Here is a 20083-nt window from a genome sequence, read left to right as displayed (position 1 = left end):
GTCCACCTCTTCGAAGTCATGGCGACGAAGACCAAGATCTACTTCGTGATGGAGTACGTCCCGGGAGGGGAGCTGTTCAACACGGTGGCTAAAGGACGTTTGCCGGAGGAGACCGCTCGGAGATATTTCCAGCAGCTGATCTCCTCCGTGTCCTTCTGTCACGGCCGCGGTGTCTATCACCGCGACCTTAAGCCGGAGAATCTGCTTCTAGACGCTAAAGGGAACCTAAAAGTCTCTGACTTTGGTCTCAGCGCGGTGGCAGAGCAGCTCCGTCAGGACGGGCTCTGCCACACGTTCTGCGGGACTCCGGCGTATCTGGCGCCGGAGGTTTTAACGAGGAAAGGGTATGATGCGGCTAAGGCCGATGTGTGGTCTTGCGGAGTGATCTTGTTCGTGTTGATGGCTGGTCACATCCCGTTTTACGACAAGAACATCATGGCCATGTACAAGAAGATCTACAAAGGAGAGTTCCGTTGTCCTCGTTGGTTTTCATCTGATCTTGTCCGGTTATTGACTCGGCTTCTCGATACCAATCCGGATACTCGGATCACGATACCTGAGATCATGAAGAGTAGATGGTTCAAGAAAGGATTCAAACACGTTAAGTTCTACATAGAAGATGATAAACTGTGTAGAGAAGACGAGGAGGAGGAGGAAGAGGAGGAGTCGTGTTCCTCTGGCAGGTCGTCAACGGTTTCAGAGAGCGATGCAGAGTTTGACGTGAGGAGGATCGGTTCAATGCCGAGACCAGCGAGCTTAAACGCGTTTGATATCATATCGTTCTCGTCAGGGTTTGATCTGTCGGGTTTGTTTGAGGAAGGAGGAGAAGGGACGAGGTTTCTGTCAGGCGCTCCTGTTTCGGAGATCATAGCGAAGCTGGAGGAGGTAGCGAGAGTTGTTAGCTTTACGGTGAGGAAGAAGGAGTGGAGTTTGAGGTTAGAAGGGTGTAGAGAAGGAGCAAAGGGGCCGTTGACGATAGGAGCTGAGATATTTGAGCTGACGCCGTCTCTTGTGGTGGTGGAGGTGAAGCAGAAAGGAGGAGACAGAGAAGAGTACGAAGAGTTTTGCAATAAAGAACTCAGACCAGAGCTGGAGAAACTAAAGCATGACCGAGGAGGTGAGAAAGGAAAAGGAGATGTTGTAGTAGAAGAAACAATGTGTGTTGCCGTCTGATACTGTATAGTAATACAAGGAAGGCTGAGAATAAGAATACAAAGATTATTACATTCTTGTTCTATGTTTATGGTGCGGTATTGGGATGTTACGGAGATCTTTGAGATTCAAGATTAATCTAGGACATCTCCGTAATCTCCCAGTCTGTGTATGTGTGAGTGTGTCTGCGTGTGTTTATGTGTAAGTGTTACTGTAACGGTGAGTGATAGGAAGATGAAGGAGGGAAAAGATACAAAAAGGATATATATCTGAGTAATTACTCAGTTTTTGCTGGCTGCTTATAGAGCCAGTTTTTTTCAGTCAGATTGCTCATGTAATCTTTGTACATACTTGTAACTTGTAACACAAGAGACGAGCTTATGGGAATTCTTTCTCAGCCTTCCCCTATTTATCTGTTTCGTGCGTCCTAAGCTATAATATTTTGCTCCATGAGAATTATGAGGTTTTTTTTTTTGAAACAAGAATTATGAAGGTTTAAATCGAGTTTATCTGCCTTAAGCAGTTAAGCCAAAATGAGTGATTATTATTAGGTAAAACTCAGCTGCACAATGACAGGATTTCTTTACAACAACTGCTAATCAAAGATGAAAACGCATCTATAATAAACCTGATGATTGTGAGGAAGTACATCTCGGAGAAGCTTCAAGCTCACTCATTGAAGAGATGTATGAGCAACCAGTTCCTGCAAAATATGAAGCAAACACCAAAGATAGGGTTATATATATACACATATATATAGGTAACTTTTTATTCTGTGTGAAAACATTATAAAAAATGGTGTACTTCGGAATATCGAATATGATCTCTGTGCAGGTAGGAAGTCTTAACAATAGTTTCCCACTTGGTAACATTCCTGTAGTTGTTGTTGTCATTAAGATCCTGCTTTTGAGGATGGAAAGGATATCTACGTGAAGGGATCTGAGATGGCAGATTATGCCAAAGCCAAGACTCAGAAGGCTTTTTAGGCGACGGTGGTGCAAGAGGTGACCTGCAAGAGGAGGTGTTTGGTTCCTTCTCTGATTCCTCTGGAAAGATTGAACTATGATGGTCACTAGTACTCTTGGGAGAATTCTCGGTGGAACCGTTTGGGTAGAGTAATTCCTGAGACATGCTCATGCTTCTAATATGCTTGTTCAACCTGTTAGCTCTCAGGCTCTCTGTTTCCTTACGAGTGTCAGGGAAACACGTGGCGTTTGTAGTGCGAAATGGTGACATACATCTAGGGTGTCTGTAAGGAGATGAAGACCTACTACTTGCGGGACAAGTTAGGTTCGTTTCAGAGTTGAACTTCTTCCCCATGCTTGGATGAACCGGACTCAGCTTGTGCTTCGAAACTGAATCAATAGCCAGCTGGAGAAAAAGGTACAAAACTATCAGCGAGTGTGTAATAATAAAATCGAAAAGAAACGAATAGGAGTGTGAAGAAGCTGGAACCTGTTTAACAGATTGGAACCTAGATCTGAGTTGAGAAACCTTGCTTGACTTGACTCCATCATGGCTTGTTGTCTTGTGTTTGGTTTTAAAAGTGTTCATCATACTGAGAGATTCTTTAAAGCACAACTGTGGCAACATACCACAACCTCTCCTTGGAATATAAGCATACTCAGAAACTTCACCATCCTCCTCCTCCTCGCTTTCTTTATCATCTGTGTCTTGGTGATCATAACAAGGTGAGACTCTACACTCATCATACCTTTTAGAATTTTGCCGCTTCTCCACTGGTACTAAGTCTCTTATCTGTAACGTCGGTTCAGACATAAAACTCGATGGTTTACGATTCAAAGCATAGTGAGGCTGCTCCATAGTCATTGCTTTGGCAGCTGGTAAAAAACGGTTCAACATGAAGTCCCGTGATTGAGGATCCTCACAAGGGTTTAGTGTTTTCTTCTTCTCAGCAGTTGCACCGTATTCACTCACACCACTTATGCTGTGGTTTACAGAAAAGGAGTCCTTGGGAGAGAGTGTATCACGAGCATCAGAGAACACATCCTCTGACTCTTCTTCCTCTTCATCAACTTGTTTAGTCTTTGAACTAAGGTTCCTATCAATGGCTTTCCCTGGAGGAGGACATGGTGTGAAGACTTCCTCCTGAGGTGTGGAATCATTTCCTTTTAATTTCCCAGGGGCTTGCTCCCATGTGAAAGGAACAGAGGCAGACTCGGTGAAGTGATCTAAACCCATATCTGGAACAAGAACTGGAACAGAGGAAGAATCATCATTCGTCTTAAAGTCATGACTGAAGTCAAATGTCTTGTTTCTACGCACAGAAACTGCTGATGTCTTCTGCATCCGCCTTGTTGAAAGAAGAGGTGCTTCCAAGTTCAGTTTCCTCTCTGCCATACTTGAGGAAGTTGCTAGGATTGGCTCACAGACTCATTTTGTGAAAATGCTTTTAGATTCTACAGAACAGATCTGAATAGAAACTACAAAACATAAATATTTTTTTAGTAATTTGGATTCTATCCATGCAAAAACCATACAGTTATAATAATCATTTAGATATTATCACTTTCTGCTTAATAGATATACAAAACATTAATTATTTTTTTAGTAATTTGGATTCTATCCATGCAAAAACCATATAATTATAATAATCATATACATATAGGATGATTATCTGAATAATAATGTATAAGCAAACAAAAGAGAAGACCTCTTCCTTAACTTTTTCTCTACTAGAAACTTCAGTTTAAAATAATTAACTACTAAAGAATTTTGGAATTTAAATTAAGTATTGAGAATCTAGTGATCACATTTTCATATCATATCTGCAATTCAGACGCCTGGTGATATGAAAAAAAATTGATATATTTTCGCAATTGATTACAAAATCCACTTCTATAATAATTAAATCCATTTCTACAATCAAGCAAAAGCAAAACTCGTGAAATCGCATAAAAGCTGGATTAGACACGAAAACTAACTTGAGAGTGCGCAGAGAGAATCCGTTTTCAGTGTCTTCTTATATCTTTCTATACGTCGAGAGAGATAGGGGAGAGGAAGAGGCTTGAGAGACTTAAAAGGAATGAGTCCAGATAGACTTTAAGTAAACGTAAGAGAGAGATAAAGGTAAAGCTTTTATTTATCTTTTGGAAATGTGCCGTGAAGATGAAGGAGGCGAAGAAGATGGGACTCGTAGAAAAAGTCACGAGGGGACTGGAGCTTTTCGAGGTGGGACAGTTACTACTCTTTAACTCTCTTCCCTCTGTAACAATTCTACGTGTGTACATTAATAGAAGTGGTCTGTCTATTTAATGCAAGTTTTCACCGCACCGAACCAAACCGACTTCGATTATAATTATTGGTTTTGAAACCAAACTAATTCAATTTCTGTAAGTTTTCTTTGTCTCATTTGTTTGTTTGTCACAAATAATTTGTTTGGATGCCTGTCGGAAATCTACATGTTTTTGTCTTCAGTACATTACTTATAATTTGTTAATCGAGCACTGAGTATTGTAGAACTGATTATTAAAATCATTAGTATACAATTATGAGGCCCTTTTACTTGCATTTTTGTGGAATAAATTAAGTTGTCGACCGACACATTAGAGAATGATGGAAGCAAAGAATTTTTAGCGACACCAACCAAAGTCTCAATCTATCATATCCAGTTAGTTACTTCTATAGAAGATTGGTATAGAAGAGAAGATGGTCCAGCCATTTAAGAATAACAACTCCAAAATGAATCAATAAAAAGGTTTCTATAAAATAAATAAATAAACAAACATCAACTTATAACTCACTTATATTTCAATGAATACTATTATACCATTATTGTACGAGGAAGTTTATTTAAATAGAAGTGCTCACTTTCCTTAGAATCTTGACAAAGTACAGTTCAAAAAAAAAACTTGCTAAAGTTTGGATATTTGCTAAAACAGTCATGGTATACTTGCAGTATAGAAGTAATGCTAGTACTTTAAATTATGTTCTTTTTCGGTTGCACAAAATAGATGACACTATAATTTTCTTTCCATAATCATTCAATCTAATTACTGAAATCAATCTGAATTGGCTAATTTGTTCAGACATAATGATTAAAGCAGTAAAAACTATCATCATCATCATGCAATGTAATCCCATCCCATACTGCAATTAACAAATAAAAGATTATTTATTTTACAGCTTTATATAATGTTTCTCTAATGTTTTTGTATATTCACTGTTTTATGAAATCCCTTTGACAAATAAAATAATTAGTTAAAAATTTGTTGGAGTATTGTATATTGGCTTTGTGCTAAAAAGATTCTGAACCAAAGTGACTAGTTGGTGAGGAAGCCTAAGTGCACACTGATAACGAGCATCTAGTTATAGCCACACCGCATGATGTCATGTGGATCCAAATGAGTTGAATCATGTGGCTTACATTTTTGTTCCAGTCATCTCAACAGATAAGATAGGTAACTTGCCCTGTTCATGCGTAAGCCACATCCAACATTGTTTTTTTTATTGCATCGTTAACATTTTCCATTGACCAGAATCCATATCCCACATAGTTAACACTGTGTTAAGGTTTCGAATAGGATATATATATTCGAAAACGTTATGCAACAAAATCTTGTCTAACACCTACTACGATCTGTAAATAAACACGTTCACAAGTACAGCGAACACAATCCAAGATAACATTTCAAAGTGAGCCAAAACAAAAATAAATCAAAGTGTTTTAGCAGAGAGATGAGAAACAGAGAAATCAGATGGTCGAAAGAAACTCAAAAAAAAAAAAGATTTCAGTTCTGCTCTTGAGCTTCTGCAGCCTCCTTGTCTTCGTTGGCCGCAGCCATTAATTCATCAAACTTCTCAGACTTGGCGAGCGTTATCTCAATCTGCAAATCGGGTATCCACATAATTAGCTAACAATGTAGCCGCTTTCAGGAAGAAAAAACATGATTTTTTCACAACTATATACCTTGGGTTTCTGCACAGGACGACCCCTTGCACCGTCCTTGATATCCACAGTCGAAGTCATGATCTCTAATAAGAAGAAAACAAGTTTTGGAAAAATAAGCAAAAACTTCAAGTCACTAGAATCTTTGAAAATCTCTTGTAACTAATCAAGGTTGAGAAGATCTTCTTACTCTTTTCAACAGCAAACCCGCTGTTCTTCAATATCTCAGCTACGGTAACAACAGTCGCAATGGCTACACAATTAAATGTTTGATAAGAAACCCGAATAATCTCTTCAAATAAAGAAAGTCACAACAGATAATACAAGGTAAAGATTATATGAAGATCCTAAATCTCATGACAATAAATGAATGAAAAAAATTTGCTACTTTGAATTTAGTAAAACTCAGTTACATTGCATAATAAAACCATACATTAAATCATAAAGAGAGAAACAAAAAAAAAAATTTACCCATTCCAAGTGCAGACAACTCCACATCTGCGTACTGCTGCATGTACCTCTGTGGAAAAGACAAGACATAAGAGTCACTTGACAAGACAGAACACCAATTCAAACAGTTTCAAAAACATTACTTTACACAGCAATAACTCATAACGTCTCACGGATACACATACTCACATAAACAATCAGAGAAATTTACAGATAATATACAGAAACAGAGTACTCGATTTTGAATCATATGTAACGATTTTTAGGGTTTTGTACCTTGGCGAGATTGACGTAGAAGAACAATGGTTTCTTAGTGTTGGAAACTTGAATCCGATTCTTCTTCTGCGAATCAACGGCCAAGCTCATGTTGTTAACTCCTTCCGTGATCCCTTCCATTGTTAATTAAACTCGAGGTTAACACTTTCTCCCCTCTTTCTCTCGATTTATATTTCTCAGAAACGAGACAGATGAAGAGTTCCTCCCTTGACCAAAGCCCCCAAAAAACCCTAACTCGTAAACCCAAACGACGTCGGTTTAACACAACCTTCGAAAATGTTATAATGGGCCGAGCCCATGGCCCGATAAAGAAAATAATAATAATTGTAATTCGAGACGTTATCCGATCAGATCCCCCTGAATATTCGAGAATACACACTCGCCGGAGCATCAGCCATGCCGGTGTTCAAGGCGCCGTTCAACGGCTACTCAGTGAAATTCAGCCCCTTCTACGAGTCGCGCCTCGCCGTCGCCACCGCACAGAACTTCGGGATCCTCGGAAACGGCAAGATCCACGTCCTCGAGCTCTCCCCGGGCCCTCCCGGCGTCGCCGAGTCCGTCTCCTTCGACACCGCCGACGCCGTCTACGACGTCGCCTGGTCCGAGTCCCACGACTCCGTCCTCGTGGCCGCCCTCGGAGACGGCTCCGTCAAGATCTACGACACCGCCCTCCCGCCTCCCTCCAACCCCGTACGATCCTTCCAGGAGCACGCGCGTGAGGTCCACTCGGCTGACTACAACCCCACGCGCCGCGACTCTTTCCTCACGGCGTCGTGGGACGACACCGTGAAGCTCTGGGCCGTTGATCGGCCCGCGAGCATCAGGACGTTCAAGGAGCACGCCTACTGCGTCTACCAGGCCGTGTGGAACCCGAAGCACGGCGACGTGTTCGCCTCGGCGTCGGGAGACTGCACGGTGAGGATATGGGACGTGCGGGAGCCTGGATCCACCATGATCATCCCCGGGCACGATTTTGAGATACTGTCGTGTGATTGGAACAAGTATGATGATTGTGTTCTGGCGACTTCGTCGGTGGATAAGACGATTAAGGTGTGGGATGTGAGGAGTTATAGGGCTCCCTTGGCTGTGCTTAATGGGCATGGGTATGCGGTGAGGAAGGTGAAGTTCTCGCCGCATAGGAGGAGTTTGGTGGCTTCTTGCTCGTATGATATGAGTGTTTGTCTGTGGGACTATATGGTGGAGGATGCGTTGGTGGGGAGGTATGATCATCATACCGAGTTTGCTGTTGGGATTGATATGAGTGTTTTGGTGGAGGGTTTGATGGCGAGTACTGGTTGGGACGAGCTTGTCTATGTTTGGCAGCAGGGGATGGATCCGAGAGCGAGTTAAGTCTTTGGTGGTCCAAATTCGAAACAGTTTCCTCGTTTATTTACTGTGGAATATTGGTTTAGTTTTGTTTGTCGGAATAAAAAAGTTTGGGATCTTTGCATAAAAGGGATGTAATTGATGGAAATTTCATATATGAAAGAAGGTTTTCTTTTGAATTGTGATTGGTGAGATAAATGAATATATGTGTTGATGTAGCCACCACCATCCATGTGTTGCATCAACGCTTTGGTCGTTTGAATCTAACTGCATAGTCATTCTAATTCAAAGTTCACAACAGTGTAGATTAGTTTGTGTGCGGGAAGAACTCTATTTTGGCACGATCTTTAAGTCACTTCAGACTGACTCTACAATTTTCTTCTTTCAAACTAAAAAGTTCAAAAAGAAAAACAAAGACTCTTTAGAACTTATGCAAGAAAACTCATTACGATTGTAAATATGAGGAAAGTAAGATGAGCACGCACAAAAAAAGTTGAAACATTGGACTCAAAATGATAAAGTCTCCAAAAAATCATTATTCGGTTTGAAACTTCGATGATAGCAGATCCAATGAGTACTTAAAAGTCTTTCCTAAGAACTATTCGAATCCAAGAGAACGCTGTTTTTAAGTCCTTTGGGTTGGCCATACATCACTTTGTGGTGTTAGTGTAGGTTTCATTTGTATATGTATTTCTAAACTTTGTCGTTGGTGTTTTCTAATCGAAATAGTGATGCTTAGTCTATATACGTTTTAGCAGCTTGTTTAGTAGATTAAGATCTTATTTTTTGTTCATTGGCTACATATTTATTCGTTAGTTTACTAATAAAAATGTCTATTTATTGAACTTTTGAATATACTTAAAAAAATTAAATATATCCAAAATATTACATAATGTCTTTAGAAACTCTATGAGAGACATTTGATGATGATATATTGCTTTAAGTTCTACTAGATCCTCTATTAAAATGAGGAGTAACCAAGTAAGTATTTTGATTTGTTTTTAAGAAATTTGATCCAAAGTAAACAAAACGTTCTCTTGGATATTTTCCCTTGATGAAAAAACTATTATGAACCAATGTTCTAAAATACATAATAAGCACCAAAAAAAACGAGTGAGACTCTTGTAATTAAATAAAAGCGATGCGTTTTCCTCAATCTTCATTTATGCTTTCTAAGTGCGGCCTCCAAACGCCAACGCGTCCCTTTCTCCGATCTTTCTGAGTCGCGATTTTTTCCGACAGTATCTCCGTCAAGTACCGATCAGAGATCAACGGTGACACATCCTTGTCGTAACTTTTATCATTACCACTATCATCAACTTCTCCACCATGCCGACGAGTCTGTGACCGCTTCTTGACGGCTTTTGCATTACGTTTATCAGATTTAGCTGCAGGCATGAGGAAGTAAATCTTGCCACGTTGGAGCTCAGCTTCCGGAGGGACGATGACGATCTTTGTGGCTGAGATTAGATCACCACGTTCTTGATCATGATCAGACGGTGAAGAAGAGGGTTTCTTGAGTACGTGCTTCGGGTGTGCCTTCATTACTTCGCCGGCTGTGATTGTTCCACTGATCTCCTCTACGTGACCGTTCGAGTGTACGATGCGGATCACGTCCAAAGCTCCGCACGGTAGGATGCAGGCGATGCAGCATCTGATTGTCTCCTTCATCCTCTTTTTGCTTTTAATGAAAAAAAGTATATAGTTTAAAGACTTTAGTTCTTGTGTAAATCATGAGAGTTAAATAGAGATGAAAAAGGAGAAATAACGAAAAGAGAGACGTGAGACAAGTGATCTTGAAGAGAGAAGCTTGAATTGTATTTTCTTTCGTTTTTTTGGTACTCTTTTTGAGGATTTTAAGACCATGTGTGTTATTATTTATAGTCATGTTTCATTAGTGCGTTTTTAATCGGACGTCGCCTTATGGTGTGTTTTAATGTTGTATAAAAGTATATATGTGTTTAGTGTGTATATATAGTTTTATGGGTTCTGTTAGTTGCTCTTTTTCTGCTGTTTTTCAGCGGCTGGGTGTAGGAATATACGTTGAATAGCATTTCATTATTTTGTAATTATTTTGGCTTTTCTCCGCTTTTAATATTCCCTCAACTAGCATTTACCTATAAGCTTATGGAAGGTTTTGAAATTTTCATTAGATGCCAATGTCCATTTTCTATATGCATACCAACATTACACCAAACAGTGTTGAGGGAACTAAGAATTGTCATCCGTATAAAATAATCATGAGATAACTAAGTGGGGTTTTGTCTTTTTGATTGAGATGGGAGATGTGTATATTAATATGTTGTCTTTTTTTTGTCAAAATTACTATATTGTCTTTAAAGTACAAAATATAATATCAAAAGTAAAATTTAAAAACCTTGGTATATATTCCTTAAAGACATTCGTTTGAAATAGAACATAAACCATACGAAGATGTATAATCATTTGAATAAAACCATAATATAACAAACAAATGAAGGGAAAAGGGGTGAAAGAACATTTGTTTAAGTATAGAAATATAAAGAATTTCTTTTTCTTTTTCTAGATGGTGATGAGACGATTTCAAATAGATGGAATGAATAATTGCACCCAACGATTGATGTGAATGTACTTTACCTTTTGGATCCATCGTCTACTACATTTGAGGGGACCCCTCTTCCTCGCTAAAAAGCTTTCAATTATTTATTCTTCTTCTTCTTCTCTTTAGTTTTTATATTATCTTATAATAAATTCAGTTGTAAAATGCACAATGTGGTTCATCATCTAGGCTGAGTGCTTAAGGGTAGTAGACACATGTTATAGCATCATTTGGTCTCAATTATTATCACAACATATTGCACTTTCCACTATTTCATCAAGTTAAGTCTTGATTTAAGATACCATGCAAGACACTAAGCAAGCAGCAGTTGAAATATTAATTTCTAGTTTCTTCCTGAGTAGTCGCGGACTAATTATGCGTCATCTTATCATATTCTTAGACTCATATCTGATTCGTGCCAACCCCCTATTAAGCTTTGTCGTTATACTTAAATACTTCAATAACAATATTAGATTGCAACTCAAATTTTAGAAATAATATCATATAGTAAAAATCTTCGTGTTATAGTTGTTATTATACACATTGGAACCGTGTTTTCTTTTCTCAAAAAAAAACACCAGTTCGGTTCCAAACCCACACATAACAACTATCAGAAGTTCAGAACCAACTTATAGCTTTGCAATTTGTGTTATTCCTGTTGTCTTTTTTTTGGTGTGACCTTTTTTTCTTTTTGATGTCATTGCGTGCCATCAAAGTCAATTCAATAAGAAATAAACGACAGTTTGATGACATTAGTTCGAAATATTTCCAATGAATTATATATTATTTCCGTTCCTAAAAGATTTATATTTTAGAAAAATATTTTATTTAAAAAAAAGATGTATATTTTATGTTTTCTATGAAAAAATTGCAAACTTTAAGAAAAATTAATTGGTTTTGTTAGATTGCTATTAGCTAAAAGCTATTGAAAATTGAAAACTATAGAAAACGATAAATTTATTATAGTGATACAATGTGTCTTTTAATATATGTAAAAACACTAAAAAGCCTATCTTTTAAAAACGGAGAGAGTATGATATATGCATGCATCCTCTTGGATTTTAGATCCTACTGCCTTATTCTTTTTTTTTTCTTCTTATTAGTTGTATTTTGAAAATATATCTTAAAATAACTTTTATAAATAAGATTAATACTACCAATGCTTTTTTGCTCTGAAAAGGTCTAGGTTTTACTTCGAATTAACTCCAAACGCTAATTTGCTGAGAAAACAACAAACCTTAATCAATTGTGGATTCATTTCACATAACTTATTAAAAAAAACATAGTTCAAAGTATTAAGACATACACTATAAAATGAAAAGTAACATGGCTAAAACAACAAACAGAAAACGAAAGGATAATGACGAGAAGCGGGTTTTCAAAATTCAATATATATCGAGAAACAAGATCATGTGGGTTTGCTTTCCTTTTGAAAGTGATTTGAGTCATGGACCCCTCCTTTCTCATTCTACTTTCTTTCTCCCTTTTCCTACACATTTTAGTGTTTGGTGAAACTCTTTTAGCTTTCTTTTGAGCTGATATAATGTTTACAGATTTATGTATTTGATTGCACGAATTCGTTGAGACGACAACAAAAGTAGACAATATGCACACCCAACTCATCATACATTATTATGCTCCTTTTTCATTACTAAAAAGAAAAAAAATATAAGCTTAATATTGAATCTCAGAGATACACATGTGGGGATCATAGATATAACCCCTTGGCTTGTATTTGGACACCAATGGTGGTATGGGCCTGATCACTATATACGAGATGGAGGAAGCCAGTAAGGGTCTTTGAAAGAAGTCGGTGCACCTTCAGGAGCTTGAAAATGATGTATTGTTGTATCAGCTATATTGTAAATACCAAACCCATGACCTATAAAGTATATGGAGTTAGGCTTCAGACCGGAACAAGAACTAGCCTCGACGCAGAAAGCCTCGCTCATTGAAATAAATATGCACACATCTCCAATGTCCTCGGTGTAATGCATGTATCTTCCTTCCGTCATCTTATTCTCTCTAAACACCATGAACCTCCTCGTCGTGTAGTTACTTCCTTCATGACTCGACGAGAAGAAGCGCTGTGCGTACCTGCGTGCGTGCACACAAAGCAACAATATAAGATACTGAAAAATATACATGAAAAAACATTATAGTAACTAGACCGTATATATGCATATACTATATAAGTATATATAATATACTAATGTTAAGAAATAGCTATGCGGTAATTAGGTCATGTTTATTAAGGTGCAGTTTTTAGCCTAATATAAAAACAGTATCTTAATTAATTTTAAGTAAGAAAAACTAAAAACTATCTTTTAAATAAGAACCCCACTTTAAAAACCCTGCAATAAACATGTTGTCAGGTGCTCTACCAAAACCAATTTTTAAAATATTGTTTCGGTACTATAATATACCATTTGACAAGAAAACGTTCGTCAGTGGAGGCTAACTCAACCAGGTGTTCCGTCCTGCAACACCAACCCAAAAGCTTCCACTCGGAATCATCCAACTCAGGAAGGTCTCTGAACAACAACTCATGGAAGCTAGGGAGTCTGTTCTTCTTCAAATGAAGATCCCACGAGTACAACGAATTGCCTCCGGGACCAGGCAGGTAGAATCTACGCTCTCTCCTGGAATACATCAGACTCGAGTTCTCCAGCTTCTGCAAGTTATTCTCAGCAAGAATCTCCCCGACGTTAGTCCAACGCATGTCACTGTGCGGTCTACACAGACTAAGCTGCCTATCCAACAGCTTTACGGCCACGACACAGTCTTGCTCGCTAGGAGAAGACGACATCGCCACGTTCCAGACGGCGTTTGTTTGGTTAGAGTGCACTGCGACGAGCGAAGGCAGAGGGATCGTTGAGAGGGTTGACTTGGGACCCAAGGAAGTGTAAATGTCGCTGATACATAGGGTACGGTCATTGTCGTTAGAGAATATTCCCCATCCACGTGCGCTTCCTATCTGTCTCGAACCAGCGAGATCTTCGGGGAACGTTATGTCGGGAACTGTGAGCATCTCTTCTTTTGTCGGATCAAACAAGAGGACATCTCTGACGTCACTACCGTCCGGATGATTGGTCTTTAACGTAGTGCCGAGTAATAGATATGGAGTGGTTACGGAAGATGAAAAGAGACGAAAGTGTATCTGCAAAAAAGTAAATCACCACAGAGATTAATAAAAAACAATTGAATTTTGCATCCTTTTGAATCTAATAAGAACAGAACAAAACACACAAGAGAGAAGCTTTACGAGGGGATGGTTACGAGGAGGGAGTTTGAAGAGTCCGGTGAGACTCCGAAACATTGTCGAATGGTATAACGGAGGATGTCTGAATCGAGTGAAGTGAAAGGGAAGAGATTGGACTGAGGAATCAGTTACAGATGAGGTGTTCGACGATATGCCTCGCCGAACCAATGTCAAAGGTCAAAGGTCAAAGGTCAATGGTCAAAACGCTTCTCAAGAAGAGTAAACAATAATTTATTTCTAACTTCAAACCCACCAGTTTTATGTTATTACAAACTAAGCCTTCGACTTCGAAAATTAACACTGCACCTTTTATAACTCTCTCGGTTATATGAAATATTGTCCAAATTATAAAATTATGTGTAGTTTTGAATAAGAAACTGTTGTATACTTTACCTTGTAAAAAATATAATCACGATTCTTAAAACTTTATTTTATTTTAATATGTCTAAGATATTGTGATTAACAATTTTCTATATTCTCTCCAAGAACAATTTCTTTTAGCTTATCTTATCTTTTTTGAAAAAATCTTTGGACCATGATATATTTATGAATTATGGTTGTGTTAAATTTTCCATTAAGAAGAACTCGTTTAAGAGGTTTGAATAAGAAGTTATGATCATTTCCAAAATCATCTTAATACATAAGCTACACTAGGCTATAAATATCAACCAAACCCCTACATTTTTTTTGCAAGCTAAGAATATGCAGTTATTTGAGAAATGATTTATTCAAAATTTCATTTGATTATTTACTCGTTTGAATCATCTTATTTATTTATTTATTTACTTTATAAGTTTTCAATTAATTTAAGACTTATCAGTTGAAAGTTATAAATTTGTACTCATCCTTTAATTTTGTTTTCTATTTACTATCAGTTTAAATTTCTGAACAAATTGTATTTGTGTTATTAATTATTTAACTAATTCATGGATCTCATCACTTAAAAAAAAAGAATTTCCATGGTTGACAAAGTTAAAATTTAGCTAAAGACTACATATATAATACTTGGACGATTAAAAAAAAATATTTTGCATTGGTCATACAATACACAACAAATGGAGAATTTTCATGTACTATTGATAATTATATTATGTTTTATTACAAATATGTAATATTTGTGTATGTGCATCTCACTGGTTGGATATTTCCTCTAGACATGTAACCAACTCAGCAACTCCATTTATTCACAAGAATACAAAATTCTCATCTAAACAACTACAAATTTTGACTCAAACATTTATTTTGACAGTGACACTCTTCAAGCTTATAAATTCTAGTATCATAAAGCATAATTAACTTTTTTCCTTCCTACTGCAGTAATACATATTTTTGTAAGAAAAAAAGATGATAAAGTAACGGTTCTCACACCAAAGACTGAGTTATCAGAGGCTTTAAACCGATTAAGAGTTTTACTACAAATCGAACATTAATCATTGTTAAAAGATCGAATCCAGAATAAGATGTTGGTAAAGCCACATGGCATTCCTCTGGTTCTCATAAATCGTGCCAACCAATAACTTTACTTTGAATAACTAAAAAAAACAATTCAATCAATTAACAAAAAAAAGTCATGCCTCGTAATTAACACGCAAAACCGGAGGGTAGTTCCGTCTTTTCTTAGCAAAGACCAAAGTGCAGCAACTACATTGGAATGTGAAGGGAATGGCTTGCTGTCTTGGCAATGTCTGTCTCCCCCTCTCTCTCTCTCTCTGTCTCCAAAACTTCCCTCTCTAATGTGCAAGTGAAGCTGCTGCTGCAACCTCTCACCCACCAGAAACTCATAAACAAATCTCTCTCTTTCCTCCAAACCCATTTGTTTGATTCAGAGAGACCTTTGTTGATGCTTTAGACCAAATAATCTTTCTCAGTCTACAACAAAGACTGGGGGTTTTTATTCTTTGATTGATTTAGAGAGGGAAAGAAAGAATGTCTCTTTCTAGGGTTGGGGTGAGGAATGTGTACGGTACGAGTCAACAAGCCGAGTTCTATGGAAATGTCGATCGTGAAGACCCCGAGGCGGTTCTCAACGGCGTTGCAGTCTCTGGTCTTATCGGTGTCTTGCGTCAGCTTGGTGATCTCGCTGAGTAATTATTATTGACCTCAATCTCTGTTTTTTTTTTTGTTCTTTCTTCTTTAGGGTGTCTTACTGTTGAATGATTCTTTGAGCTAATGGTGAAGTTAAGACAAGAAGAGAATCATCACTTTTTTGCATGAAAGTAACTGCCTTTATAGACTTTTTATTGAAGTTTGTGATTTTAGGATTCACCCAAAAAGAAAGAAAGTAGCTTTCTTTTTATTTTATTTTTCATTTGCCTTCTCTCTTGAATGAAACTCTGTGAACAACAAAACTCATGTGGTGGCTCTTAATGTTGGCTTATGAGGTCTTTTGTTCAAAAGGGTCATCTTAGAATTCATGGAGAGCCACACAAGCTTCAGAAAGGAAGAAACTTTTGTTAAAAGGTTTTGCCTTTTTCTATTGATTCAGGTCTGCAGCAGAGATATTTCAAGGCATACAGGAGGAAGTTATGGCTACAGCTTCAAGAAGCAACCAGTTGAAGATCAGGTTGCAGCATATAGAAGCTACAGTGCCTCCACTAGAAAAGGCGGTGCTTGCACAGACAACTCATTTGCATTTTGCATACACAGGAGGTCTGTTTGTTTGTCTTGTGCCATCTTGTCAATCTTCTCATTGTCTGATTCTTGCTAGATTTCACTTTATTATGATAAAATAATGTCATTTGTAGGCCCAGTTTTCACTTGCCCCTTGTACTAAATTACCCTACAGATGGCTAGTTGAAATAAGTTAAACTTATAGAGTAGATAGATATGAAATTGAAATTTGAGGTAGTGGTTAGTGAATCCCGTTGTCTTGATATGAAAGGATTAGTTTTTGGTTTTTGATATCTTTTTAAGTGAATAGAGTTTAATGTCGTTATCAGGTGTGGAGTGGCATCCTCGTATACCACATGAGCAAAACCACCTAATACACGACGACTTGCCTCACTTTATTATGGATCCCTATGAAGAGTGCAGGGATCCTCCACGGTTGCACTTGCTTGATAAGTAATGTCACTTGCAAGCTTCTATCTTTTATCTGTTATGTATGTATGTAACAACCATCATGTTAACTTGAAACTTTATGCTTTATTTTTCCTCAGGTTTGATATAAATGGTCCTGGATCTTGCTTGAAGCGATACTCAGATCCTACTTACTTCAGAAGAGCATCAAGCAACCTGATGATTCAAGAAAACAAAAAGTTCCAAACCAAGAATTATAAAATTAAGGTGATTGTATTGGTAAAAACATTTTTCTTTTTTAACTTGAAAGTTATTAAGTTATTGTTTTGTGACATGGAACAGAAGAAAAAATCTTCATCAAGGAGTCGAGATATGTCACGTTTAGCTTCTTCCATGGCTGCTGCTAACCAGAATGCCAGGTAAAAAAACATAGATTTATATTGGCATAGTTAAAGTTTGTTTTTAATTTATTAACTGAAACATGGAAATGTATTTCAGGAAGACATTTACTTTAATCAGCTTTAGTGGACAGACCTCTTCTTCTAAAACTGCATCAACCAGTGATATGGAGAAAATATCTGATCTCCAAGATCATCATTCTCACTCTTTTGATTCCAGAAGTGGTTCAACGGCAACCTCGTCATCACTGAAGACTGGAGAAAAACCGAAAGGGGGGTTAGTTTCATCCAGCTTGACACCGGGCTCTTGCACCATCGCTTCAGTACTCTCTGAATCTGAAACCGAAGATGGAAAAGATAGCTTCAATCTTAGTCCATCGCAAGGGCAAGCTGCTGCTGTTGGCTCTTCTTGCGTTAGCTGGGATGAGAAAGCAGAGATAGTGGAAGAACCTCTTGGTGTGTTGCAGACAGGTAATGCTTCTGAAATGATGGAGACGAACTCTGCTGTGGATGGACTAGATGAGAGAGCTAGCTACGGAGAAGGCACTGGTAGAGTTGATCGCCATTCAAATGACATTGAATCAGAATCAGGAAAACAACAACAAAGTAATGGGATTGATGAGGTAAGAGAGATAAAAACTGGTTTGGAGATGGTGAGAGAACCGAGGGATAGTAGTGAACATGAGACAGAAAGCGAAGGGGAGTGTTTCGTTGATGCGCTTAACAGTATTGAATCAGAATCTGAAAATGATCAAGGTCTCAAAACTAGTCAAGAAGAAGCAGTGAGCAGTAGTCCCTGTGGTGTTGTTACAGACGAGAGGTTGGAAAATTCAGTGTGTGAGCAAGAACTTGAGCAGGGTTGTGTCGAAGAGTCTTGTAGTAGATCGATGGACAAGGGTTCTGTAAATGCAACTGATGAAATGAATCATCAAGATTTGTTGGAGAGTACTGATCTTTCCGGTGGAGAAGATAACACTGCATGTACATTTGTTCCTGCACCTGAGAACAGTTTATCTGATTCGTCAAACCCCTTGTTGTGTCATAGTGAACATCAAAACTCAGAAGCTAAAGTTCCTCGTGAAGTTGAGGCCATTAAGATATGGACTAATGGGAGTTTGCTGGGACTGAACCCATCGAAACCTCCAGTCTTGGAAGTGCCAAGTTCTGCAGAAGCTGAAAAAGATAAATCAGATGATGTAGTTGAACATGTTCTTGATGCTTCAAGCTTAGCAAGTCAAAATGTAACTGTAGACGAGAGAGAGTGCCATGAGACGACTTCTTCATACGGAGTCTTTGGTGGACTCAGCCAAAAGCTATTCACTAATAGTTTCCGCAGAAGAGATACATTGTCTCATGATAATAGACAGGCTTTACCAGCAACCATTCCAGAGAACAGAGAAGTGACAGAGAAGAGCAGGTTCGGTGGTGAGCAAGATATTGACTGGACTCCATCGTCTCCGCCTCTTCAACACATGAAGATATCTCTCAACCCCGTTGACAACAACACCCTTCAGGCTTCTTCTAGACTAAAGCTGAAAATTTCAGCTGGGGATGATGATACGTTTTCTTCCTTTCAGTTGCTTCCAGAGGCTGCTGCTACTTCCGTTCTTGATTCTTGTTCAGACGATGACACTTTTTGTAGATCCTCTCCTTACATGTCAGACACCGATTATCATAGCGATAATCAGTCCTTGTCAGGCTCTGAGCAGTGGGAAGAATCCAGTCACAGCCATGAAAGAAAAGATCAAGAGCTATATGCTGATAACAATGGTGAAGGTGCTTCTCTAGACACAGTAACAGCCATAAACTTCTCTTACCTCCAGAGTCCTGTTGAGCCTTTACCACCGCCATTTCCACCTGCGCAATGGATGGTTTCTAAAACAGCCTCGGAAACAATATCTGAAAACAAAACAGCGCAGCCCTTACAACTACAAGACGCTCTCAGGTTCGCCTTTGAGAAGCATACTTCATCGTCTATAGTCAAAAACAAAGAAGAGCCTAACACTGTTGCTTCTTCTGCTCCTAAACCAGAAACTAAGGTAACGGATAAGTTTTCTAAGTACTGTGTGGGTCAGTTCCATAAGATATTAACAAGCATATTGTTTCTCATAGGTGGTCCATGTGAAGAAGAATAATGTAAGGGAGGAGGACAAACAAAATGCTAACGAAAAAGAGACTGATGCTGAAGACTTCTTGCAACAAATCAGAACACAAGTGAGTGCAGTTTGACTCCTTTTTTGTGTGGTAAAAAAAGTTATGTTCTGCTTTTCTTGATGCATTTTTTAATAAATAAATCTTATAAATTGTAAAACAGCATGTCAACCTGAGACCTGTGGTTATGACAACGACTTTATCTTCTGCTGCTGCTGCAACAACAGACCCTGCTATAAACATTAAGATCAGCGCCATGTTGGAGAAAGCAAACTCAATACGCCAGGTTCATCCCTCTCTATTAACATCAAAACTAAATCTAATATTTGCTTCAGAATCTTGAATACTTTTTTATTTATTCTAATTCCAACACATGACTTTAGCTATCACTCCACTCACTTTCTATCTCTATTTCCTTTTCAGGCTGTAGCTAGCAACGATGGAGATGAAAGTGATACATGGAGCGATACGTAAAAACCCTTTTCACTAAAGCTTACAATTCATCTTTATAATTTACTTTTCTGCAAGTATTTTTTTATTCGTATCATAACTAATGTGTGGAT

The 20083-nt window shown here is 38.1% G+C and overlaps 7 protein-coding genes across 8 annotated transcripts; 3 read left to right on the top strand and 4 right to left on the bottom strand.

Moving 5' to 3' along the window:
- Positions 1 to 6: 6 nt before the first annotated feature.
- Positions 7 to 1487, top strand: LOC108819799 (CBL-interacting serine/threonine-protein kinase 18-like; the record flags this gene model as incomplete). Its single annotated transcript, XM_018592828.2, has 1 exon — positions 7 to 1487. A coding segment is annotated over one exon (1167 nt), but the record flags the coding sequence as incomplete, so codon positions are not given.
- A 188-nt stretch (positions 1488 to 1675) lies between these two features.
- On the bottom strand, positions 1676 to 4334 carry LOC108821884 (uncharacterized). 2 transcript variants are annotated; one of them, XM_056999220.1, is made up of 4 exons: positions 4098 to 4334; positions 2608 to 3585; positions 1957 to 2523; positions 1676 to 1855 (listed from the first exon to the last, which is right to left on the bottom strand). In XM_056999220.1, exons 2-4 carry the CDS (start codon positions 3511 to 3513, stop codon positions 1826 to 1828), a joined length of 1503 nt encoding a protein of 500 aa, XP_056855200.1. In that variant the 5' UTR covers positions 3514 to 3585; positions 4098 to 4334; the 3' UTR covers positions 1676 to 1825. The 2 variants fall into 2 exon arrangements, with proteins under 2 accessions (XP_056855200.1, XP_018450374.1); XM_018594872.2 differs by having other exon boundaries at positions 2608 to 3596; positions 4098 to 4333.
- Positions 4335 to 5680: 1346 nt separating this feature from the next.
- On the bottom strand, positions 5681 to 6930 carry LOC108821890 (uncharacterized protein At2g34160-like). Its single transcript, XM_018594879.2, has 5 exons — positions 6788 to 6930; positions 6533 to 6581; positions 6252 to 6314; positions 6083 to 6147; positions 5681 to 5999 (listed from the first exon to the last, which is right to left on the bottom strand). The coding sequence occupies exons 1-5, from the start codon at positions 6905 to 6907 to the stop codon at positions 5904 to 5906; spliced, it is 393 nt and encodes a 130-aa protein (XP_018450381.1). The 5' UTR covers positions 6908 to 6930; the 3' UTR covers positions 5681 to 5903.
- A 253-nt stretch (positions 6931 to 7183) lies between these two features.
- On the top strand, positions 7184 to 8292 carry LOC108821886 (peroxisome biogenesis protein 7-like). The gene has a single exon (XM_018594876.2). The coding sequence runs from the start codon at positions 7184 to 7186 to the stop codon at positions 8135 to 8137; it is 954 nt and encodes a 317-aa protein (XP_018450378.1). The 3' UTR covers positions 8138 to 8292.
- Positions 8293 to 8929: 637 nt separating this feature from the next.
- Positions 8930 to 10043, bottom strand: LOC108821028 (uncharacterized). Its single transcript, XM_018594075.2, has one exon. It carries the CDS (start codon positions 9782 to 9784, stop codon positions 9266 to 9268), a length of 519 nt encoding a protein of 172 aa, XP_018449577.1. The 5' UTR covers positions 9785 to 10043; the 3' UTR covers positions 8930 to 9265.
- A 2196-nt stretch (positions 10044 to 12239) lies between these two features.
- Positions 12240 to 14286, bottom strand: LOC108819798 (uncharacterized). Its single transcript, XM_018592826.2, has 3 exons — positions 13957 to 14286; positions 13118 to 13851; positions 12240 to 12788 (listed from the first exon to the last, which is right to left on the bottom strand). The coding sequence occupies exons 1-3, from the start codon at positions 14008 to 14010 to the stop codon at positions 12458 to 12460; spliced, it is 1119 nt and encodes a 372-aa protein (XP_018448328.1). The 5' UTR covers positions 14011 to 14286; the 3' UTR covers positions 12240 to 12457.
- A 1334-nt stretch (positions 14287 to 15620) lies between these two features.
- On the top strand, positions 15621 to 20083 carry LOC108823045 (protein SCAR3). Its single transcript, XM_018596272.2, has 9 exons — positions 15621 to 16037; positions 16439 to 16602; positions 16893 to 17016; positions 17112 to 17238; positions 17314 to 17390; positions 17470 to 19408; positions 19482 to 19583; positions 19684 to 19806; positions 19944 to 20083. Exons 1-9 carry the CDS (start codon positions 15880 to 15882, stop codon positions 19992 to 19994), a joined length of 2865 nt encoding a protein of 954 aa, XP_018451774.1. The 5' UTR covers positions 15621 to 15879; the 3' UTR covers positions 19995 to 20083.

This window comes from Raphanus sativus, unplaced genomic scaffold (genome assembly GCF_000801105.2).
Source record: "Raphanus sativus cultivar WK10039 unplaced genomic scaffold, ASM80110v3 Scaffold1692, whole genome shotgun sequence".
Taxonomy (NCBI): Eukaryota; Viridiplantae; Streptophyta; class Magnoliopsida; order Brassicales; family Brassicaceae; genus Raphanus; species Raphanus sativus.
The sequence above is the reverse complement of the archived record's forward strand: the minus strand, read 5'-3'. Positions and strand labels throughout refer to the sequence as shown.